At 46.9% G+C, this 18611-nt stretch overlaps 1 protein-coding gene across 1 annotated transcript in view; it reads right to left on the reverse strand.

Moving 5' to 3' along the window:
• The window catches only part of LOC133560660 (voltage-dependent T-type calcium channel subunit alpha-1H-like), a 190098-nt gene that overhangs the window by 119022 nt on the left and 52465 nt on the right, over nt 1–18611 (reverse strand). The window contains exons 7-9 of the mRNA XM_061913434.1: nt 7861–8182; nt 6009–6101; nt 5191–5746 (exon numbers count right to left, since the gene is read on the reverse strand). Coding sequence (XP_061769418.1) covers nt 5191–5746; nt 6009–6101; nt 7861–8182 — 971 coding nt within the window. The remainder of the gene's footprint in view (nt 1–5190; nt 5747–6008; nt 6102–7860; nt 8183–18611) is intronic.

Here is an 18611-nt window from a genome sequence, read left to right on the forward strand (position 1 = left end):
TTGTACTTGTATAGCGCTTTTCTACCTTCAAGGTACTCAAAGCGCTTTGACACTACTTCCACATTTACCCATTCACACACACATTCACACACTGATGGAGGGAGCTGCCATGCAAGGCGCCAACCAGCACCCATCAGGAGCAAGGGTGAAGTGTCTTGCTCAGGACACAACGGACGTGACGGGGTTGGTACTAGGTGGGATTTGAACCAGGGACCCTCGAGTTGCGCACGGCCACTCTCCCACTGCGCCACGCCGTCCCAATACATACTGCAAAGCCTTGAACAAAGCCTCTTTAGTTAAGACGACTGTCTCTGAAAATAATAAATTCAACGGGATTATGTACCGCCTAAGATGCTGTGGTGGAATGTTTGTTTACTCATACTTAGATTGTTTACACAAAGTGCTTTTTTTGTTGTTTTTTGTTTTGAACACGTAATTACTTAAGGCTCATTGGGAAGCATTATTGTATATAAATTTATAGGTGTGTATTCATGTATAAATATTTGTGGAGAGGGGCGTGGTCTACGCGTTCCCTGCGGGCGGGGCGTGTGCAGGGGCCGGCTATGAAGCAGCAGACAGGTGAGTAGATACCTCATCTAATCACCTGTTCCCTTTATCAGCAGCGTTGGAAATCATGATTGGGCTGACAAACGAGAGTGACGGCCAGACGAGGGAGCACACGGAGAAAACTACATGCATAAGCTGAAAAGCTTAAAGAGAACTTTGTTCATTCTGTTTATGTGAAAAAAAGTCTGCGGGCTATAGAGCGTTTTCCGTTCGGGCTCCAGTACTCTGGAATGCCCTCCCGGTAACAGTTCGAGATGCCACCACAGTAGAAACATTTAAGTCTCACCTTAAAACTAATTTGTATACTCTAGCCTTTAAATAGACTCCCTTTTTAGACCAGTTGATCTGCCGTTTCTTTTCTTTTTCTTCTATGTCCCACTCTCCCTTGTGGAGGGGGTCCGGTCCGATCCGGTGGCCATGTACTGCTTGCCTGTGTATCGGCTGGGGACATCTCTGCGCTGCTGATCCCCCTCCGCTTGGGATGGTTTCCTGCTGGCTCCGCTGTGAACGGGACTCTCGCTGCTGTGTTGGATCCGCTTTGGACTGGACTCTCGCGACTGTGTTGGATCCATTGTGGATTGAACTTTCACAGTATCATGTTAGACCCGCTCGACATCCATTGCTTTCCTCCTCTCCAAGGTTCTCATAGTCATCATTGTCACCGACGTCCCACTGGGTGTGAGTTTTCCTTGCCCTTATGTGGGCCTACCGAGGATGTCGTGGTGGTTTGTGCAGCCCTTTGAGACACTAGTGATTTAGGGCTATATAAGTAAACATTGATTGATTGATTGATGTGTACAGCCGAATTAAAAGATTGAAACCACTGCGCCAGGGTGTTTTAATTCCAGCCAAGTAACGGAGGATCTGGGACGGAGACCTTCCACAGTGGCGCCCAACAGAAAAAGAATCTAGAAAAGATGTCGGCACCAACCCCCCTGGAGGAGCTTGGACAAGTGCTGGCTCAGGTATCAGCAGCAAGTCAACAACAATCACAGCTATTAAGATGTTGATGGACAAAGCAGAAGCGGGAGGGATGTCGGCCATGAAGTGCATGGTAGAGGGGGAGGATCCCTAAACATTCCTGGACGTTTTCGAAGCGACAGCAACGTCAAATAGATGGCTAGAAGGAGAATGGGGCGCAACATTTCTGCCGCTCCTGGTGGGGGAGGCACAGCGGGCAGTGTTGAGTCTCCCGGCAGCCGCCCGCCTGCAGTACACCAACATCCGTCAAGCCCCGAAGACCACAGACGGAGGTTTAGAGCAATGACACTGGAGCCAGACGATCGACCATTCGTGTTCGCATACCGGCTGAGGGACGCATCGACCCGGTGGCTCCAGCCCAACGGACAAAATCCAGGTATGCTGGAAGACATCCTCCTGGAGCAGTTCCTGGACGCCATCCCGACCAGGATCTCAGCGTGGGTGAGATACCAAATCCCCCCGAACGTAAAAGCGGCAGTGAGGTCGGCGGAGGAACACCTGGCGGTGCAAAAGGAGGCAACCCCAAGGACGGACGCTAGATCCACCCCAGCGCCCCAGCTATGCCCGGGTCCAAGTCGCCCGGGCATAAAGACCAGGTTTCCCCGGCGGACACACAAACAATTACACACACAAACACGCACACACGCACCACTCGAGGGGGGACACAGGGTTGGAATAACTCTGATGTGTACATGTTGCCGGCGCTGCGGAGAGAGGGCTTCCCTCACCGAGGGCACCTCAACTTCCAGGGCCGGTATGTTGGGGGTGCGGACAACCCGGTCACGTGCGCCGGGAGTGCTCCATGACGGAGGTGGAGCAGGTGATGCGGGTTTTCGGGCCGCCAGCACCCGCCCCCGATCCGGGAGAGACGTACTATCTCCTGGTAAGGGTGCAAGGGGGTACATACCGGGCGATGGTGGACTCGGGCTGTAAGCAGTCCCTAATCCACCAAAACCTGGTTTGACCCGGGGTTTTGAGGCAGGCAACACGGGTGAAGATTAGGTGTATCCATGGGGATGTGCACGAATACCCTATTGTACCAGTGGAAATTGCATATGGCAGAAGCATAGGGTCGAGGTAGCTGTGAGTACGCACCTCTCACACCCCGTAATTTTGGGCACGAATTGGCCGGGGTTTGATAGTTTATTGACACAATGTGTGGGGGTGCGTTCACAGACAGTAGGTGAGGGGAGTATCTGCGCCGTTCTTAGTGGCGACGCGGCTTCATCCGGGAGTGCCGAGCGGGAACCGGTGGGGGCTTCGCGGGAGGCCCCCCCGGCTCCTCTGTGGCCACCTACGGAGGACTTTCCCCTCGAGCAGTCCCGTGATGAAACCTTGCGTGAGGCCTGGGACCAGGTCGATTTTATTGACGGTCAGCTAGTGCGCCCGGGGAAAGCGCGGGTATTCCCACACTTTTCAATTATTAGGGATATACTTTACCGAGTGGGCCGTGACACCCAAACCGGGGAGGAACACACCCAGTTGTTGGTGCCAAAACGCCACCGGGAAATGATTTTCCAGGCGGCGCACGTTAACCCAATGGCTGGATATTTAAAGTTAAAGTTAAAGTTAAAGTACCAATGATTGTCACACACATACTAGATGTGGCGAAATTATTCTCTGCATTTGACCCATCACCCTTGATCACCCCCTGGGACGTGAGGGGAGCAGTGGGAAGCAGCGGTGCCGCGCCCGGGAATCATTTATGGGGACTTAACCCCCAATTCCAACCCTTGATGCTGAATGCCAAGCAGGGAGGTAGTGGGTCCCATTATTATAGTCTTTGGTATGACTCGGCTAGGATTTGAACTCACGACCTACCGATCTCAGGGCGGACCTTAATTGGGTCATGGTCCGATTCTATTGGCCAGGCCTCGGGGCGGATGTGCGCCGGTGGTGCGCAGCCTGCCCGGACTGCCAGCTGGTGAATCCAGCGGCCACCCCACGGGCACCGTTACGCCCATTGCCGCTCATAGAGGTTCCATTTGAGAGAATTGGCATGGACCTCATCGGACCATTCAACCCGAGTACACAGGGATATCGGTTTGTTTTAGTCCTGGTGGATTACGCAACGCGGTATCCCGCCTTTGCGCTCTATCTCCGCCAAAAGTGTTGCGCAAGCACTGTTTCAGGTCATCTCCCGAGTTTGGGTGAAAATGGGTGAAATGAGGACTCTCAGAATAAAGAAAAAAATATAAAAGGCCGGCTTCACGGTGGCAGAGGGGTTAGTGCGTCTGCCTCACAATACGAAGTTCCTGCAGTCCTGGGTTCAAATCCAGGCTCGCGATCTTTCTGTGTGGAGTTTGCATGTTCTCCCTGTGAATGCGTGGGTTCCCTCCGGGTACTCCGGCTTCCTCCCACTTCCAAAGACATGCACCTGGGGATAGGTTGATTGGCAACACTAAATTGGCCCTAGTGTGTGAATGTGAGTGTGAATGTTGTCTGTCTATCTGTGTTGGCCCTGCGATGAGGTGGCGACTTGTCCAGGGTGTACCCCGCCTTCCGCCCAATTGTAGCTGAGATAGGCGCCAGCACCCCCCGCGACCCCGAAAGGGAATAAGCGGTAGAAAATGGATGGATGGATGGATATAAAAGGCCAAAAACAGGTTTTGATCATTAAATATGTCCGATAATATCGGACTGCCGATATTATCGGCCGATAAACTCTTTAAAATGTAATATCGGAAATTATCGGTATCTGTTTCAAAAAGTACAATTTATGACTTTTTAAAACGCCGCTGTGTAGAATAGAATAGAATAGAATAGAGTTTTATTGTCATTATTGCAATGAACAGGTTCAAAGAACAACGAAAAAACACAGAGTGTACACAGAGGAAGACAAAAATACAGAGCGCCATTAAACCTTAAAGGCACTGCCTTTGCGTGCCAGCCCAATCACATAATATCTTCGGCTTTTCACACACACAAGTGAATGCAATGCATACTTGGTCAACAGCCATGCAGGTCACACTGAGGGTGGCCATATAAACAACTTTAACACTGTTATTTATATGCACCACACTGTGAACCCACACCAACCAAAAATGACAAACACATTTCGGGAGAACATCTGCACCGTAGCACAACATAAACACACAAGAACAAACACCCAAACCCCCTTGCAGCACTAACTCACCCCCCGCTACCCCCACCACCCCACCTATCAATCCCACCCACCTCAAACTCTCATGCTCTCTCAGGGAGAGCATGTCCCAAATTCCAAGCTGCTGTTTTGAGGCATGTTAAACAAAAATAATGCACTTTGTGACTTCAATAATAAATATGGCAGTGCCATGTTGGCATTTTTTTCCATAACTTGAGTTGATTTATTTTGGAAAGCCTTGTTACATTGTTAAGGACATCGCAACAAAATTAGACACAATAATGTGTTAATTCCACGACTGTATATATCAGTATTGGTTTGTATCGGAATCGGTAATTAAGAGTTGGACAATATCGGATATCGGCAAAGAAGCCATTATTGGACATCTCCATTGATAATATATGATTTATAATTAAGAATTTCTATTTTGAGGTGTTTTATTCATCACGGTCAGGCTTGGTTCCAATTAACAGCAATAAATGAGGGATAACTTTGGTCATTAAGGAACATGAGCATGTGCAGATATTGAGACGTCTCACCGTGTTCCAACACCAGCTGTGGCAGCCTGTTGACAGTCTCCATGGCAACCAGCCTCTTGTGATTCGGACTCTTTGCATCCAGATGAGTGAGGAGTGGCGAGATGACGGGGTAATTAAATCCATTCCCTGCGCCGCTGAGTTCACGCTCCGGCGGCAGGGTGTGGCGCTGGTGGTACACCTGATGAAGGTGCGAGAAGTTGCCGGGGCTGTGACCCGAATGGCGATGGGCCAGCCCGTTGATTTCCCCGGCCCCGGCCCCTTGGGGGCTGACGCCAAGTTCCCGCCGGCACACGCCCGCGCAGCGCAGGTGCGGGGCGGCGCGGGCCACGAGGCGGGACAGGCGGCGCCACGCCTTGCGGCCCAGGTGGGCCAGGTAGCGGATGATCTCCTCGTAGCAGCTGCCCGGTTGGCTGTCGCTGGCGAGCGTGGAAGCTGATTGGTGGAGCTGGCGGGCGCGCTGCTCCGACTTCATCAAGGCGTGCTCCCGCTGCTTGGTCTCAGAGAACTGGGTTGCTATGACGACCAGGCACAGGTTGATCATGAAGAAGGATCCCACCTGGACGTGATAACACGTGCGGTCACACCTGGATGCTTATCTACAACGCAGCATATTCTACACCGTCACATGTCTTATCGCGTAACGTGACGTGCAGGAAGAAATAAGACACATCAAATAGATCCTCTTTGAATTCAACCTGCCAGATACAGCACTTGATGTGTGTGTGTGTGTGTGTGTGTGTGTGTGTGTGTGTGTGTGTGTGTGTGTGTGTGTGTGTGTGTGTGTGTGTGTGTGTGTGTGTGTGCACATGGGTACTTACTATAATGAGGAAGATGAAGTAGATAAAGTTGTAGAAAGAGTGGGCATCCATTACGTAATACATGATGTCTACCCAGCCTTCCAGTGTAATTACCTGGAAGAAAACACACGCACATACACACAAAAACACACACAGAGCAACATCAGTATTGTATAGTGTTCAAGCAACAAATCGAGTGGTTTTAGTTTGTTTTTAAAGGCCTACTGAAATGACATTTTCTTATTTAAACGGGGATATCAGGTCCATTCTATGTGTCATACTTGATCATTTTGCGATATTGCCATATTTTTGCTGAAAGGATTTAGTAGAGAACTTGGTTGCTTTGTTGCTATGGCTATGAGTTGTTTTTTCCCTCGGCCTCAGTCTGGACCCCCTCTCCAGGGGCCCAGGCTTAGACCGATTCCCCCCCCTTTGTTTACCTGTATCTCACCTTTTTTGTAAGAGGCGACGAAAGTTAACGATCCTGTTCTGTCTCCCTGTAATGTTTGTCTGATCTCGAATTGGATTGTGCTGAAAATTTTAATTTCCCTTTGGGGAAATTAAAATTATATTTAATTATATCTAAATGCAATAATTAAATATATATATATACTGTATATATATATATATATACATATATATATGTATATATATATTTCTATATATATACAGTATATATATATATACATACATGAATAAATAAAATAAAAAAATATATATATACTGTATATATGTATATATTTTTATATATATACTTTATGTATACACAAACACACACAAACACACATATATATATATATATATATATATATATATATATATATGGGCTTCACGGTGGCAGAGGGGTTAGTGCGTCTGCCTCACAATACGAAGGTCCTGCAGTCCTGGGTTCAAATCCAGGCTCGGGATCTTTCTGTGTGGAGTTTGCATGTTCTCCCCGTGAATGCGTGGGTTCCCTCCGGGTACTCCGGCTTCCTCCCACTTCCAAAGACATGCACCTGGGGATAGGTTGATTGGCAACACTAAATTGGCCCTAGTGTGTGAATGTGAGTGTGAATGTTGTCTGTCTATCTGTGTTGGCCCTGCGACGAGGTGGCGACTTGTCCAGGGTGTACCCGCCTTCCGCCCGATTGTAGCTGAGATAGGCGCCAGCGCCCCCCGCGACCCCGAAAGGGAATAAGCGGTAGAAAATGGATGGATGGATATATATATATATAGAGATATTTAAGTCCATTCCAGATATTTTATAATAAATAGGTTAGTGTTTTTCCTACCTACCATGGTTCTCTTGTTCAAACTTTTTCTGACATTCCACACTATTAAATAATAAAAGTGTACTACAATTCATACTAATATCGTATCGGATTAATATTGGTATTGGTTAATACTGAAGGCTTCAATATCGGTATTGTATCAGAAGTGAAACAGTTGCATTGGGACACCTGTAGAAAAAAATTGCTTACATTTGGGGGATGACCCGGATCATTTGTACTACGTTACCTTACATCTATGAGCTTTAACCTGCGTGTGTGCATGCTAGCGGCCCTGCCTCCACCCGCAGAGACAAAGACAGTGGATGACTGACAAGAGGGTTCACTTTCTTTCATTTTGCTATAGATACCTCGAAAGGATCCTGTCCGGATCGCCGTATGGACTTAGGCCAAGCAGAGGTCTCCACTCTCCGGGGGTTTTGCTATTTTAAGATGTGTAGCGCAGCCTTTTTTTGTATTTTTATTTTTATTTTTACGTAAACCTTCTTTACTTTACCAAATAAATAAATACCATGGTGATATAATTGTTTGCACAATTAGACACGGCAGGACAAGGTATGATAAAAAACATGAGTCCATGAAAATAATAATGAATGGTTCACCTGAAAAATGGCAATCCATGCATATCCAATGTTGTCAAAGTTGATGGCTCCTTTGTGAGGGTTGGTCTCGCCAGCACGACACTCGTTGTAGTACTGGTACCAGTTCACACACGTCACCCCGGTTCCCGGCCCCGGCCCCGGCGGCGCCCTCTCCGGCCGCCCGTCCTCGGCGCCCAGGTAGCAGGAAGTCCCGCCTACCCGTCGGCGGGGCACGTCTGAGCAGCGGAGCATGCCGTTGTCTCGCTCCGTGGAGCAGATGAAGGGGTGGTCGTCCGTGGCGCTCGGGCGGTAGTAAACACTCAGGAAGGAGACGTTGTATCTCCTGGAAGACGAGGCCAGAGATGGAGGCGGATATTACACATACAAAATGTTCATTTTGGACAAACAACACAACCAGAATCTATACTCGTTAGCCAGATGTTCTATTTGTGGTCGGCATAGAAGAAATGAAAGTACCAAACCAAAATACTGGCTGACTGCTTCAAATGCAAAAAAAAAAAATGGACGTTCCAGTTGTTGTCAGAAGCAATTCAGGAACAAAATGGCGGCCATGTGGAGAGTCAAATATGTAGAAAAGATGACTGATTAATCATTTATGCCATCACCCTGGTGTGTTATGAAGAAAGGCCATTTGACAGCAGCGGAAATAAATGAAGAAAGGCTTAAGTCTTCAATAAAGATAAAGAATAGGAGAGCATTGAGTCTACACCATGGAAAAAGTTAGTTTTTTAATGTACCAATAAATATTACAGTAGCTCAACTTGATATTAACCCATCCAACCATTTTCTACCGCTTGTCCCTTTTGGGGTCGCGGGTGTGCTGGAGCCTATCTCAGCTGCATTCGACAAGTCGCCACCTTATCGCAGGGCCAACACAGATTTACAGACAACATTCACACTCACATTCACACACTAGGGCCAATTTGTGAATTGTGAATTATATTTATATAGCGCTTTTCTCGAGTGACTCAAAGCGCTTTACATAGTGAAACCCAATATCTAAGTTACATTTAAACCAGTGTGGGTGGCACTGGGAGCAGGTGGGTAAAGTGTCTTGCCCAAGGACACAACGGCAGTGACTAGGATGGCGGAAGCGGGAATCGAACCTGCAACCCTCAAGTTGCTGGCACGGCCACTCTACCAACTGAGCTATGCCGCCCCAGTGTTGCCAATCAACCTATCTCCGGGTGCATGTCTTTGGAGGTGGGAGGAAGCCGGAGTACCCGGAGAGAACCCACGCAGCCACGGGGAGAACATGCAAACTCCACTCAGAAAGATACCGAGGCCGGGAGCCTACTATGAATTGATTAACGTGGACCACGACTTAAACAAGTTGAAAAACGTATTCGGGTGTTACCATTTAGTGGTCAATTGTATATGTACGGAACTGTGCAATCTACTAATAAAAGTTTCAATCAATCAATCAATCAATCAATCAAGGGATTGAACTCAGGACCTTCGTATTGTGAGGCACATGCACTAACTCCTGTTCCACTTGTTTAACCAATTATTAATATTTTTATTTTAAAAATAGTACACAATTATTAGGATCACACTATAAGGGGATAATATTATTTAATAACACATCGATTGTATGTATGTTGGAAGAAAAACTGTCTAATTTGCATAATTGACTATGACGCAGTTGCAAAAAGTGAGTAAAAAGACGGAAAGCAAAACAACTTTGTTCGTTTTTTTGTTTTTTAAGTCACAAACAAAACCGAGGCAATGTGAGTTACAAATATGCGCCACACTGTGAACCCACACCAAACAAGAATGACAAACACATTTTGGGAGAACATCCGCACCGTAACACAACATAAACACAACAGAACAAATATCCAGAACCTATTGCAGCACTAACTCTTCTGGGACGCTACAACAGTGAAGTGAAGTGAATTATATTTATATAGCGCTTTTCTCAAGTGACTCAAAGCGCTTTACATAGTGACACCCAATATCTAAGTTACATTTAAACCAGTGTGGGTGGCACTGGGAGCAGGTGGGTAAAGTGTCTTGCCCAAGGACACAACGGCAGTAACTAGGATGGCACAAGCGGGAATCGAACCTGCAACCCTCAAGTTGCTGGCACGGCCACTCTACCAGCCGAGCTATGCCGCCCCAACCCAACCAATATCAACCCCCCGTTTAAACCCGCACCCCAACCCTGCCCACCTCAACCTCCTCATGCTCTCTGAGGGAGAACATGTCCCAAATTCCAAGCTGCTGTTTTGAGGCATGTTAAAAAAAAATAATGCACTTTGTGACTTCAATAATAAATATGGCAGTGCCATGTTGGCATTTTTGTTCCATAACTTCAGTTGATTTATTTTGGAAAACCTTGTTACATTGTTTAATTCATCAATTGGGGCATCACAACAAAATTAGGCATAATAATGTGTTAATTCCACGACTGTATATATCGGTATCAGTTGATATCGGAATCGGTAATTAGAGATTTGGACAATATCGGAATATCGGATATCGGCAAAAAAGCCATTATCGGACATCTCTAATTATTACTTCCACCAGTAGATATTGTCATTGTTGCCGTTGGTTTGTCTGTCACTTAGTTAGTTAGTTAGTGAGCAACATTATGGGCATATTTGCATGAAACTTGGAGGAAAATTACATTTTTGGGGCAGATCCAGGTCATTTCTACTGCGCTAGTTTACATTTACGTGTCTGTAAATGAAACGTTTACAGACGAAAAAAAAAGTTGTCCAAGTGTAGAGAAGACAAACAAGAGAGTTCACTCGGTGCCTCTAATCTCGCTGTAAATAAAGCAAAAAAATTAATGAATAATGATAGGTGAATTTTCGTCTACCTTTCAGAACAAGTGATTGCATTTTTGGGGACGATCCGGATCACCGCCTGAATTGAGGAGTTTTTTTTAACTTTTGGTACTAAGCCCTTGGGGGGGGGTCTGCGCTTTATTGTAAATTCCAGACTACAAGCCGCTACTTTTTGTCCTAAGCTTTGAACCCTGTGGCTTGTAAAACGGTGCGGCTAATTTATGGATGTTTCTTTGCCAATGGCCATAATGTTTTATGTTCACCCAAGCCGAGGACTGAAATGGTGTGTTGTAGTTTGTGCTATGGCGCCATCTTTTGGACGATTTCACTCACTGCAGTTATTGCGGGTTGAAAACGTACCTCCTGTTTTAATTAACGCTTTGAACTTGAAGTAAAACCGTCCATAGCCTTTCTGCCCGAACTGATTCGCCATTCATCACTCCAAGCAACGTTTGTAAGTTTTACAATATAACTAAAACAATTCTTACTTAGTAAACCGTCCCATGTGGGACGTCTGTAGGAGTGTTTTCGTGCATATTCATACGTGCCATCGCACTGTAATCAAGCTAGCGTCGCAGGCATTAGCTAATCTGCTAACATGTTTGTATGTTAGTATTCTTTTTGTATTGTTTCAAATTCCTCAGAAAATTCACCAAAATGTCACCGTGGAGGTATTGAGTCTGTTTAGTTGATTGGAGAGCAAGCTTCCTCAGCTAGTGGGTGCATGACAATGACTTCTGTTTTGTTTGATCAGCCGTTTTACTGCCGTGTTACAGGCATCGTTTGGAAACAATTATGGTATGTAAATAATCATTACCAAGTATTTCTGTGCAAATAACTCTTTCCAAAACATAACTTATAGTCTGGTGAAGATAATATATGGAGAGAAAAAAATGAATTCTAAAATTTAGTGTGCGGTTTACTGTATAAAGTCTGGAAAATACAATATATTCGTAACATTATGATATTTTTATTGGAAAAATACAACTTTATTTTTGCAAAAAGACACTTATTTCATCATCTTATGACTATCTGGTAAAACTATGAGATTATTCCTGTAAGCATTCCTACTTAAGTGTCCATAATAAAAATAAAAATCCTTAATAACGAGAAAATATCAGCAATAACTCAACTGTACGACCCTCAGATTGAGTCCCAGTAGGTCATGTGAATGATGGCTGAGGCGCTTTTGTGTGATCTTACTAACAAACGATGAAGAGAAACGCCCGAATGAGACACTAATCACCGAGCTTCATCAGCGCTCTGATTGGCGACGTTTCCCCTGACATCGCATTTAGTCGATAAGTTGATTGGAGGAAAAAAAATAATCAAAACTATTGACGACAACGAGCACGCGTGCCTTCGAGTAATTAGGACGTGCACACACAACCACTACCAACCCGTTTAATCAGTACCGTGTATGTTGACCAACTATCCATGATATATCATATCAAAAATAATATGCACAAATGGAGAAAAAAACGGTCAAAAAGCTAAAATACTTTATTATTACTCATTTCGCTTGTCTCTAGACAACAAATTATGAAACTACACACACTCCATCTAGTGGTATTCCAAAGAATCACTTGACTGAAGTACAGTGTATTAGTTGTATATATTCAAACACAGAGTTACTGTTCAAACTGTGTGTAACGTTATAGTGGCCAAAAAATATTTATTTTAAATAAAAACTCTTCCTTGGTTTTAATGAATATTTAGGCGTACAATACAACTGTGAATTGTGAATTATATTTGTATAGCGCTTTTACTCTAGTCACTCAAAGCGCTTTTACATAGTGAAAACCAATATCTAAGTTACATTTGAACCAGTGTAGGTGGCACTGGGAGTAGGTGGGTAAAGTTTCTTGCCCAGGGACACAACGGCAGTGACTAGGATGGCGGAAGCCGGGCTTGAACCTGGAACCCTCAAGTTGCTGGCATGGCCACTCTACCAACGGAGCTATACCACCCCCAATCTGTATTTTAATGTTGGTTATTAGGGGTACTTGGAGAGCCAAGTGTTTTCTGAGGTGGTATTTGGTGGACAAAAACACGAGTACATGTGCAAGTAGTGTCTCGTTTCCGTTTCTATTTCGGTTATGTCGACAACCGCTTATGTTGACTTCACTCAGCCAGTCTAAGACATACTTGCCAACCCTCCCGGATTTTCCGGGAGACTCCCGAAATTAGGTGCCTCTCCCGAAAACCTCCCGGGACAAATTTTCTCCCGAAAATCTCCCGAAATTCAGGCGCAGCTGGAGGCCACGACCCCTCCAGCTCCATGAGAACCTGACTCAGCAATGTTGTGAACCTCTTAAACAGGACAATACGGCCATCTACTGTACATCGAATAGAATAGAATGTAACTATATTCTACATTTAAGTGCAGTCAAGGAACATGCATTAGGGAGTCTGTTCTGAAGCCCACAGTAAAGAGACGTAACTTCATCACGTCGCCTTGTTATTGACTCCAACCCAATATAGTACACCGTCAACGAGCAAAATGAAGAAATACGCTTGCAAATCCAGAACGATTGAAAACAAGAATTTCAGTTCATCCAGGAGAGTTCGAAGGGGAAGGGGTATGTTGCCTGTAAATTTTGTAGAACAGACTTCTCCATTGAACACGGCGGCCGAACGGATATACTCAGCCAGGAACGGTCAGCGAAGCACAAAGCGTCCGCAGCGCAGCATCGTTCACAACCCAGTGTTATGGGCCACCTCGCAAAAGCATAAGTTACACCCGATGGTGTAACTTATGCGGAGACAAAGATGGCAATGCTGATAGCTGGAAGCAACATCCCATTCTCATTTGCGGATGTCTACAACAAATCCGTGAAGGATATGTTCCCTGATTCGGAGATCGGTCACCAATACACAAATGGCAGAACAAAGGTTACTCTAATAGTGAAAGGTAAGTGTTGTTGGTTTTTTTAGTAACCAGCAAGCACAGTACAGTTAGTACAACAACTGTGTTTTTATTACTGTGTATTTCATAGGTGCCGTCGGAAATTCAACTATTTATTTTTTTTATATATATAATAAAATAAATATATATAGCTAGAATTCACTGAAAGTCAAGTATTTCATATATATATATATGAAATATATATGAAATACCCGAGTTGGTGAATTATACCCCTCCCCTCTTAACCACGCCTCCCGCCCCACCCCTGACCATGTGGCATGTGACATTAGGGATGGTGTTCGATAACCAGTTCTCCCGATTGTTCGACAAAAAAAGAACCGATTCCATGGATTCAAATCCCTTTTTGAGAAACTTTCCCGTTCTCGAAGTCACTATAGTAAAAAAAAAGGTTTGCTTCTTTATTCGAATCCCTGGTAACGAATCCTGTGTCACAAGAAATGTCCTGTGACACGTCACAGGAAATGACGTAGCTCAGTCATTCGGCGGCAGATACAGAAGCAGCAACAACAACAGACCGGAAAAAAGGCTCCAAGGCATGGTTTCACTTTACTAAGAAATACGACAAGGAAACGGCTATCTGCAATTATTGCCAGGCTTCGCTTTCTTGTAGGGGGAGCAGTACATCATACATGTTGAAACATTTTTCAGGCCGTGCATAACCTGAAGGTTAGAAAAAAGTGTCGTGGAGAAGCAGCGACAGAGATGACGAAGCACGGCCCTCTTCCTCTGCTTCAACCTGCAGTCCCAGTCATAGTGTTGGTGAGTAACTAAAGTTAACTGTTGCTGGTTAATTTCCATATCTGCTCATTTGTAGCCTTTAGGCTAAAATAACATTACCTATTATGTCAACCAGGACTGCAGTAATGTTAGCTAGACTAACGTTACATAAGCATAGTCAGTGGCTAACGGTAACTTTAATGTTAGCCTTTTTGTATGTGTCTGATAACGTTAGCGGTATCTTGTAGCCTACACCACTCCAGAGTTTGCAGGTCTGTCTAATAAACTAGTGCTTGCAAGATGTGAATTAAGATAATGTTAACGTTATCCTATTTCAGATGATGACATTCATGACAGCCAGAGTGACCAGCGCAAGTGTTTGCTCTGTTTATTAAATGTTTTTCTTAAAAAATATAAGTGAGCTTTTGTTAAACCAAGTATTGTGTTTGTTTCCATATACAATGACCTACCTGGATTCGATAAGAGAATCGATAGGCAAACAGTTCGAAAAGAGAATTCGATAATGGCATCGAAATCAATCATTTCTTAACAAACAATCATCCCTAAGTGACGTCGCGTCCGGTTGCGGACCAAACACGGGCTCGCATAAACAATCACTCAAGCAGCACTTGGGGTGGACTCGGACAAACTCTCTCTAAGTTATGTTGCAATTTTCAACACCAACAAAGCAAGTATGCTTGGTATAAAACCTTGGAACCTAAAGTAAGGCCCCCTATCTCCAAAACGCACATGCTTGATGCTTGCATTGGATTTGCCATTGAAAGGCTACTATTAGCATTAGCAATTTTACATGGTAACACCTCTTAAAGACCTACTGAAATGAGATTTTATTATTCAAACGGGGACAGCAGGTCCATTCTATGTGTCATACTTGATCATTTCGCGGTATTGCCATATTTTTGCTGAAAGGATTTAGTAGAGAACATCGCAACTTTTGGTCGCTAATAAAAAAGCCTTTGTTGGGATGTCGCATGGCTGCAGTTGTGTGACCTCAAGTATGCAAAAATCCAGGAGAGCAGAAAGCCGGTAAGATGATTTTAATTTCATCAAAGTAAAAGATATAAACAGAAAGCAGTCTTGCATGGAGATGTTCCCAACATGGTTTTAACTTCGAGCACTGAGGAGTGCTCGAGTGAAACATAAATAGACCTGTTGATTGACCGCAGCTGAGGACCGCTGCCAATCAACGGCGAGTGTGACAAAAACAGTGCTCAGCGGAGTAAACAGGAAGTATGCCAAAATAAGAGCACTGAACAGGAAACAAAGTACAAAACACGAAAAACTATCAGAAAGTAAGTGACAGATCGTTACAGGACCTCCCCCTCAAGGAACAGATACCAGATGTTCCCTGGAAAAGAAAAATGGAAAAAAATGTCCACAAAGTAAGGGAGGATGGAAGGAGGATTTGGTGGAAGGTCGCCAAACCTCGTGTCCCCGCAGCCAGCGAGGGAAAGTCAGGTGGCGACGGCGCGTAGAGCGCCGCTGGAACTGGCGGGGCGGGCGGCCACGGAACAGCCACATCATTGGCCGAAAAAGAGACGAGTGCATCCCGCGAGGAGGACGCCCAGGGCACGGCCACATCCGCGGCTGACGTGGAGGCGGGCGCGCTGAAGCAGGCCCGGAGACAGCAGACAAAGCGGCGGGGGCTGCAGCCAAAACAGATACCTCTGCAGGAGGCGGCTGAGGAGCCGATGTTGGTGCCGGCGTGGAAGCGGCAGACGTCATCAACGGCGTGGAAGCGGCAGACGTCATCGGCGGCGTGGAAGCGGCAGACGTCATCGGCGGCGTGGAAGCGGCAGACGTCATCGGCGGCGTGGAAGCGGCAGACGTCATCGGCGGCGTGAAAGCGGCAGACGTCATCGGCGGCGTGAAAGCGGCAGACGTCATCGGCGGCGTGAAAGCGGCAGACGTCATCGGCGGCGTGAAAGCGGCAGACGTCATCGGCGGCGTGAAAGCGGCAGACGTCATCGGCGGCGTGAAAGCGGCAGACGTCATCGGCGGCGTGAAAGCGGCAGACGTCATCGGCGGCGTGAAAGCGGCAGACGTCATCGGCGGCGTGAAAGCGGCAGACGTCATCGGCGGCGTGAAAGCGGCAGACGTCATCGGCGGCGTGAAAGCGGCAGACGTCATCGGCGGCGTGAAAGCGGCAGACGTCATCGGCGGCGTGAAAGCGGCAGACGTCATCGGAGGCGTGATTGTTGCAGATGTCATCGGCGGCGTGAAAGCGGCAGATGACGCCGGGCGAGGAGCAGCAAATGCTGGCCGAGGAATAGCGGATGCCGGCGGTGACGAAGCCCGGCGTGGTGCTGCTCTTGGCGGCGTTGGGGCTCGGCGTGGAGCCGGCGTTGGGGCTCGGCGTGGAGCCGGCGTTGGGGCTCGGCGTGGAGCCGGCGTTGGGGCTCGGCGTGGAGCCGGCGTTGGGGCTAAGCGTGGAGCCGGCGTTGGGGCTAGGCGTGGAGCCGGCGTTGGGGCTAGGCGAAAGCCCGCCAGGGACGTAGATGTCTCCGTGGAAGGAGACGCTGGCGGGGATGACAGCGGTGTGTGCCTGGCTGCACCGCAGTGTATAGTGGGCCCCCCTCCACTAGGTGGCTGCCAGACACCGTTCACACATGCGGGAAAACGTGCCTGCTCGTCGGAGTCCCCCGGTGCGAAAACCAGGGACGGGCGGGAGGGGACCAGGAGGAGGGACGAAGACACGTCCCGTGCCAAGTCCCAGCAGGAGGACAAAAGCGACCTCACTGTGGGCTCCACTGGAGCTCTCGGCGAACCAAAAAAGAGAGCGGGAGCTGGCAAAAAGAGCAGCCGGGGAGCAGCCGCTGGAAGCTGCGTAGGAGCAGGGAGAAGCAGCTCAGCAGACGACGGGAAGGATGGCGGCGGCGGACGTGCCGGTCGGAGAGCCGCAGTCGGCGACGGAGCCGCAGGAGCCGCGAGACGTGAAGGAGGAGGCGGGCGCGCCGGTCGGTGAGCCGTAGCCGGCAGCGTTGCCGAGAGGAAGGATGGCGGCGGAGGACGCGCCGGTCGGAGAGCCGTAGCCGGTAGCGTTGCCGCGGGAGCCGCGTCTGTAGGCTGGCACCGCACAAACCTGGCCTTCAAGTCCTCCAGGAATTGTGCGGTCCAGAACGTCGGCTGAGGATTGCCGACAGGGATTCTCGCGAGGTCACAATTTTCTGGCTCGAAGTTACTGTTGGGATGTCGCATGGCTGCAGTTGTGTGACCTCAAGTATGCAAAAATCCAGGAGAGCAGAAAGCCGGTAAGATGATTTTAATTTCATCAAAGTAAAAGATATAAACAGAAAGCAGTCTTGCATGGAGATGTTCCCAACATGGTTTTAACTTCGAGCACTGAGGAGTGCTCGAGTGAAACATAAATAGACCTGTTGATTGACCGCAGCTGAGGACCGCTGCCAATCAACGGCGAGTGTGACAAAAACAGTGCTCAGCGGAGTAAACAGGAAGTATGCCAAAATAAGAGCACTGAACAGGAAACAAAGTACAAAACACGAAAAACTATCAGAAAGTAAGTGACAGATCGTTACAGCCTTGCCTGTACCGGAAGTAGCAGACGATGTGCGAGTGACGTCACGGGTTGTGGAGCTCCTCACATCTGAACATTGTTTGTAATGTGAGCCTCCAGCAGCAAGAGCTATTCGGAGCGAAGATGAAAGATTTGTGGATGAGGAAATTTAGAGTGAAGGACTAGAAAGAAAGAAAAAGTTAATGAAAAAAAAAAAGTGATTGCATTGGGAGCGATTCAGATGTTTTTAGACAAATTTACTAGGATAATTCTGAGAAATCCCTTATCCTTCTATTGTGTTGCTAGTGTTTTAATGAGTTAAATAGTACCTGATTACCATGAATTGATTAATGTGGACCCCGACTTAAACAAGTTGAAAAACTTATTTGGGTGTTACCATTTAGTGGTCAATTGTACGGAATATGTACTGTACTGTGCAATCTACTAATAAAAGTATCAATCAATCAATCAATCAATCAAATAGTTGGAGAGGTGTGTCCACGGGTGTGTTGCCGCCAGTCTCTGAGGGAAGTCACGAAGCTGCAGCAGGACAGAAGCTCCGCAGATCTCCGGTAAGAGGCGATTTATTTCCACAATTTTCTCACCGAAAACTGCCGGTCGATATGTAATTGGGATCCATGTTCGCTTGACCGCTCTGATCCATAGTAAATCTTCACCTCCGGGAATTTTAAACAAGGAAACACCGTGTGTTTGTGTGGCTAAAGGCTAAAAGCTTCCCACCTCCATCTTTCTACTTTGACTTCTCCATTATTAA

This window comes from Nerophis ophidion, linkage group LG01 (genome assembly GCF_033978795.1).
Source record: "Nerophis ophidion isolate RoL-2023_Sa linkage group LG01, RoL_Noph_v1.0, whole genome shotgun sequence".
In the NCBI taxonomy this organism is placed as follows: Eukaryota; Metazoa; Chordata; class Actinopteri; order Syngnathiformes; family Syngnathidae; genus Nerophis; species Nerophis ophidion.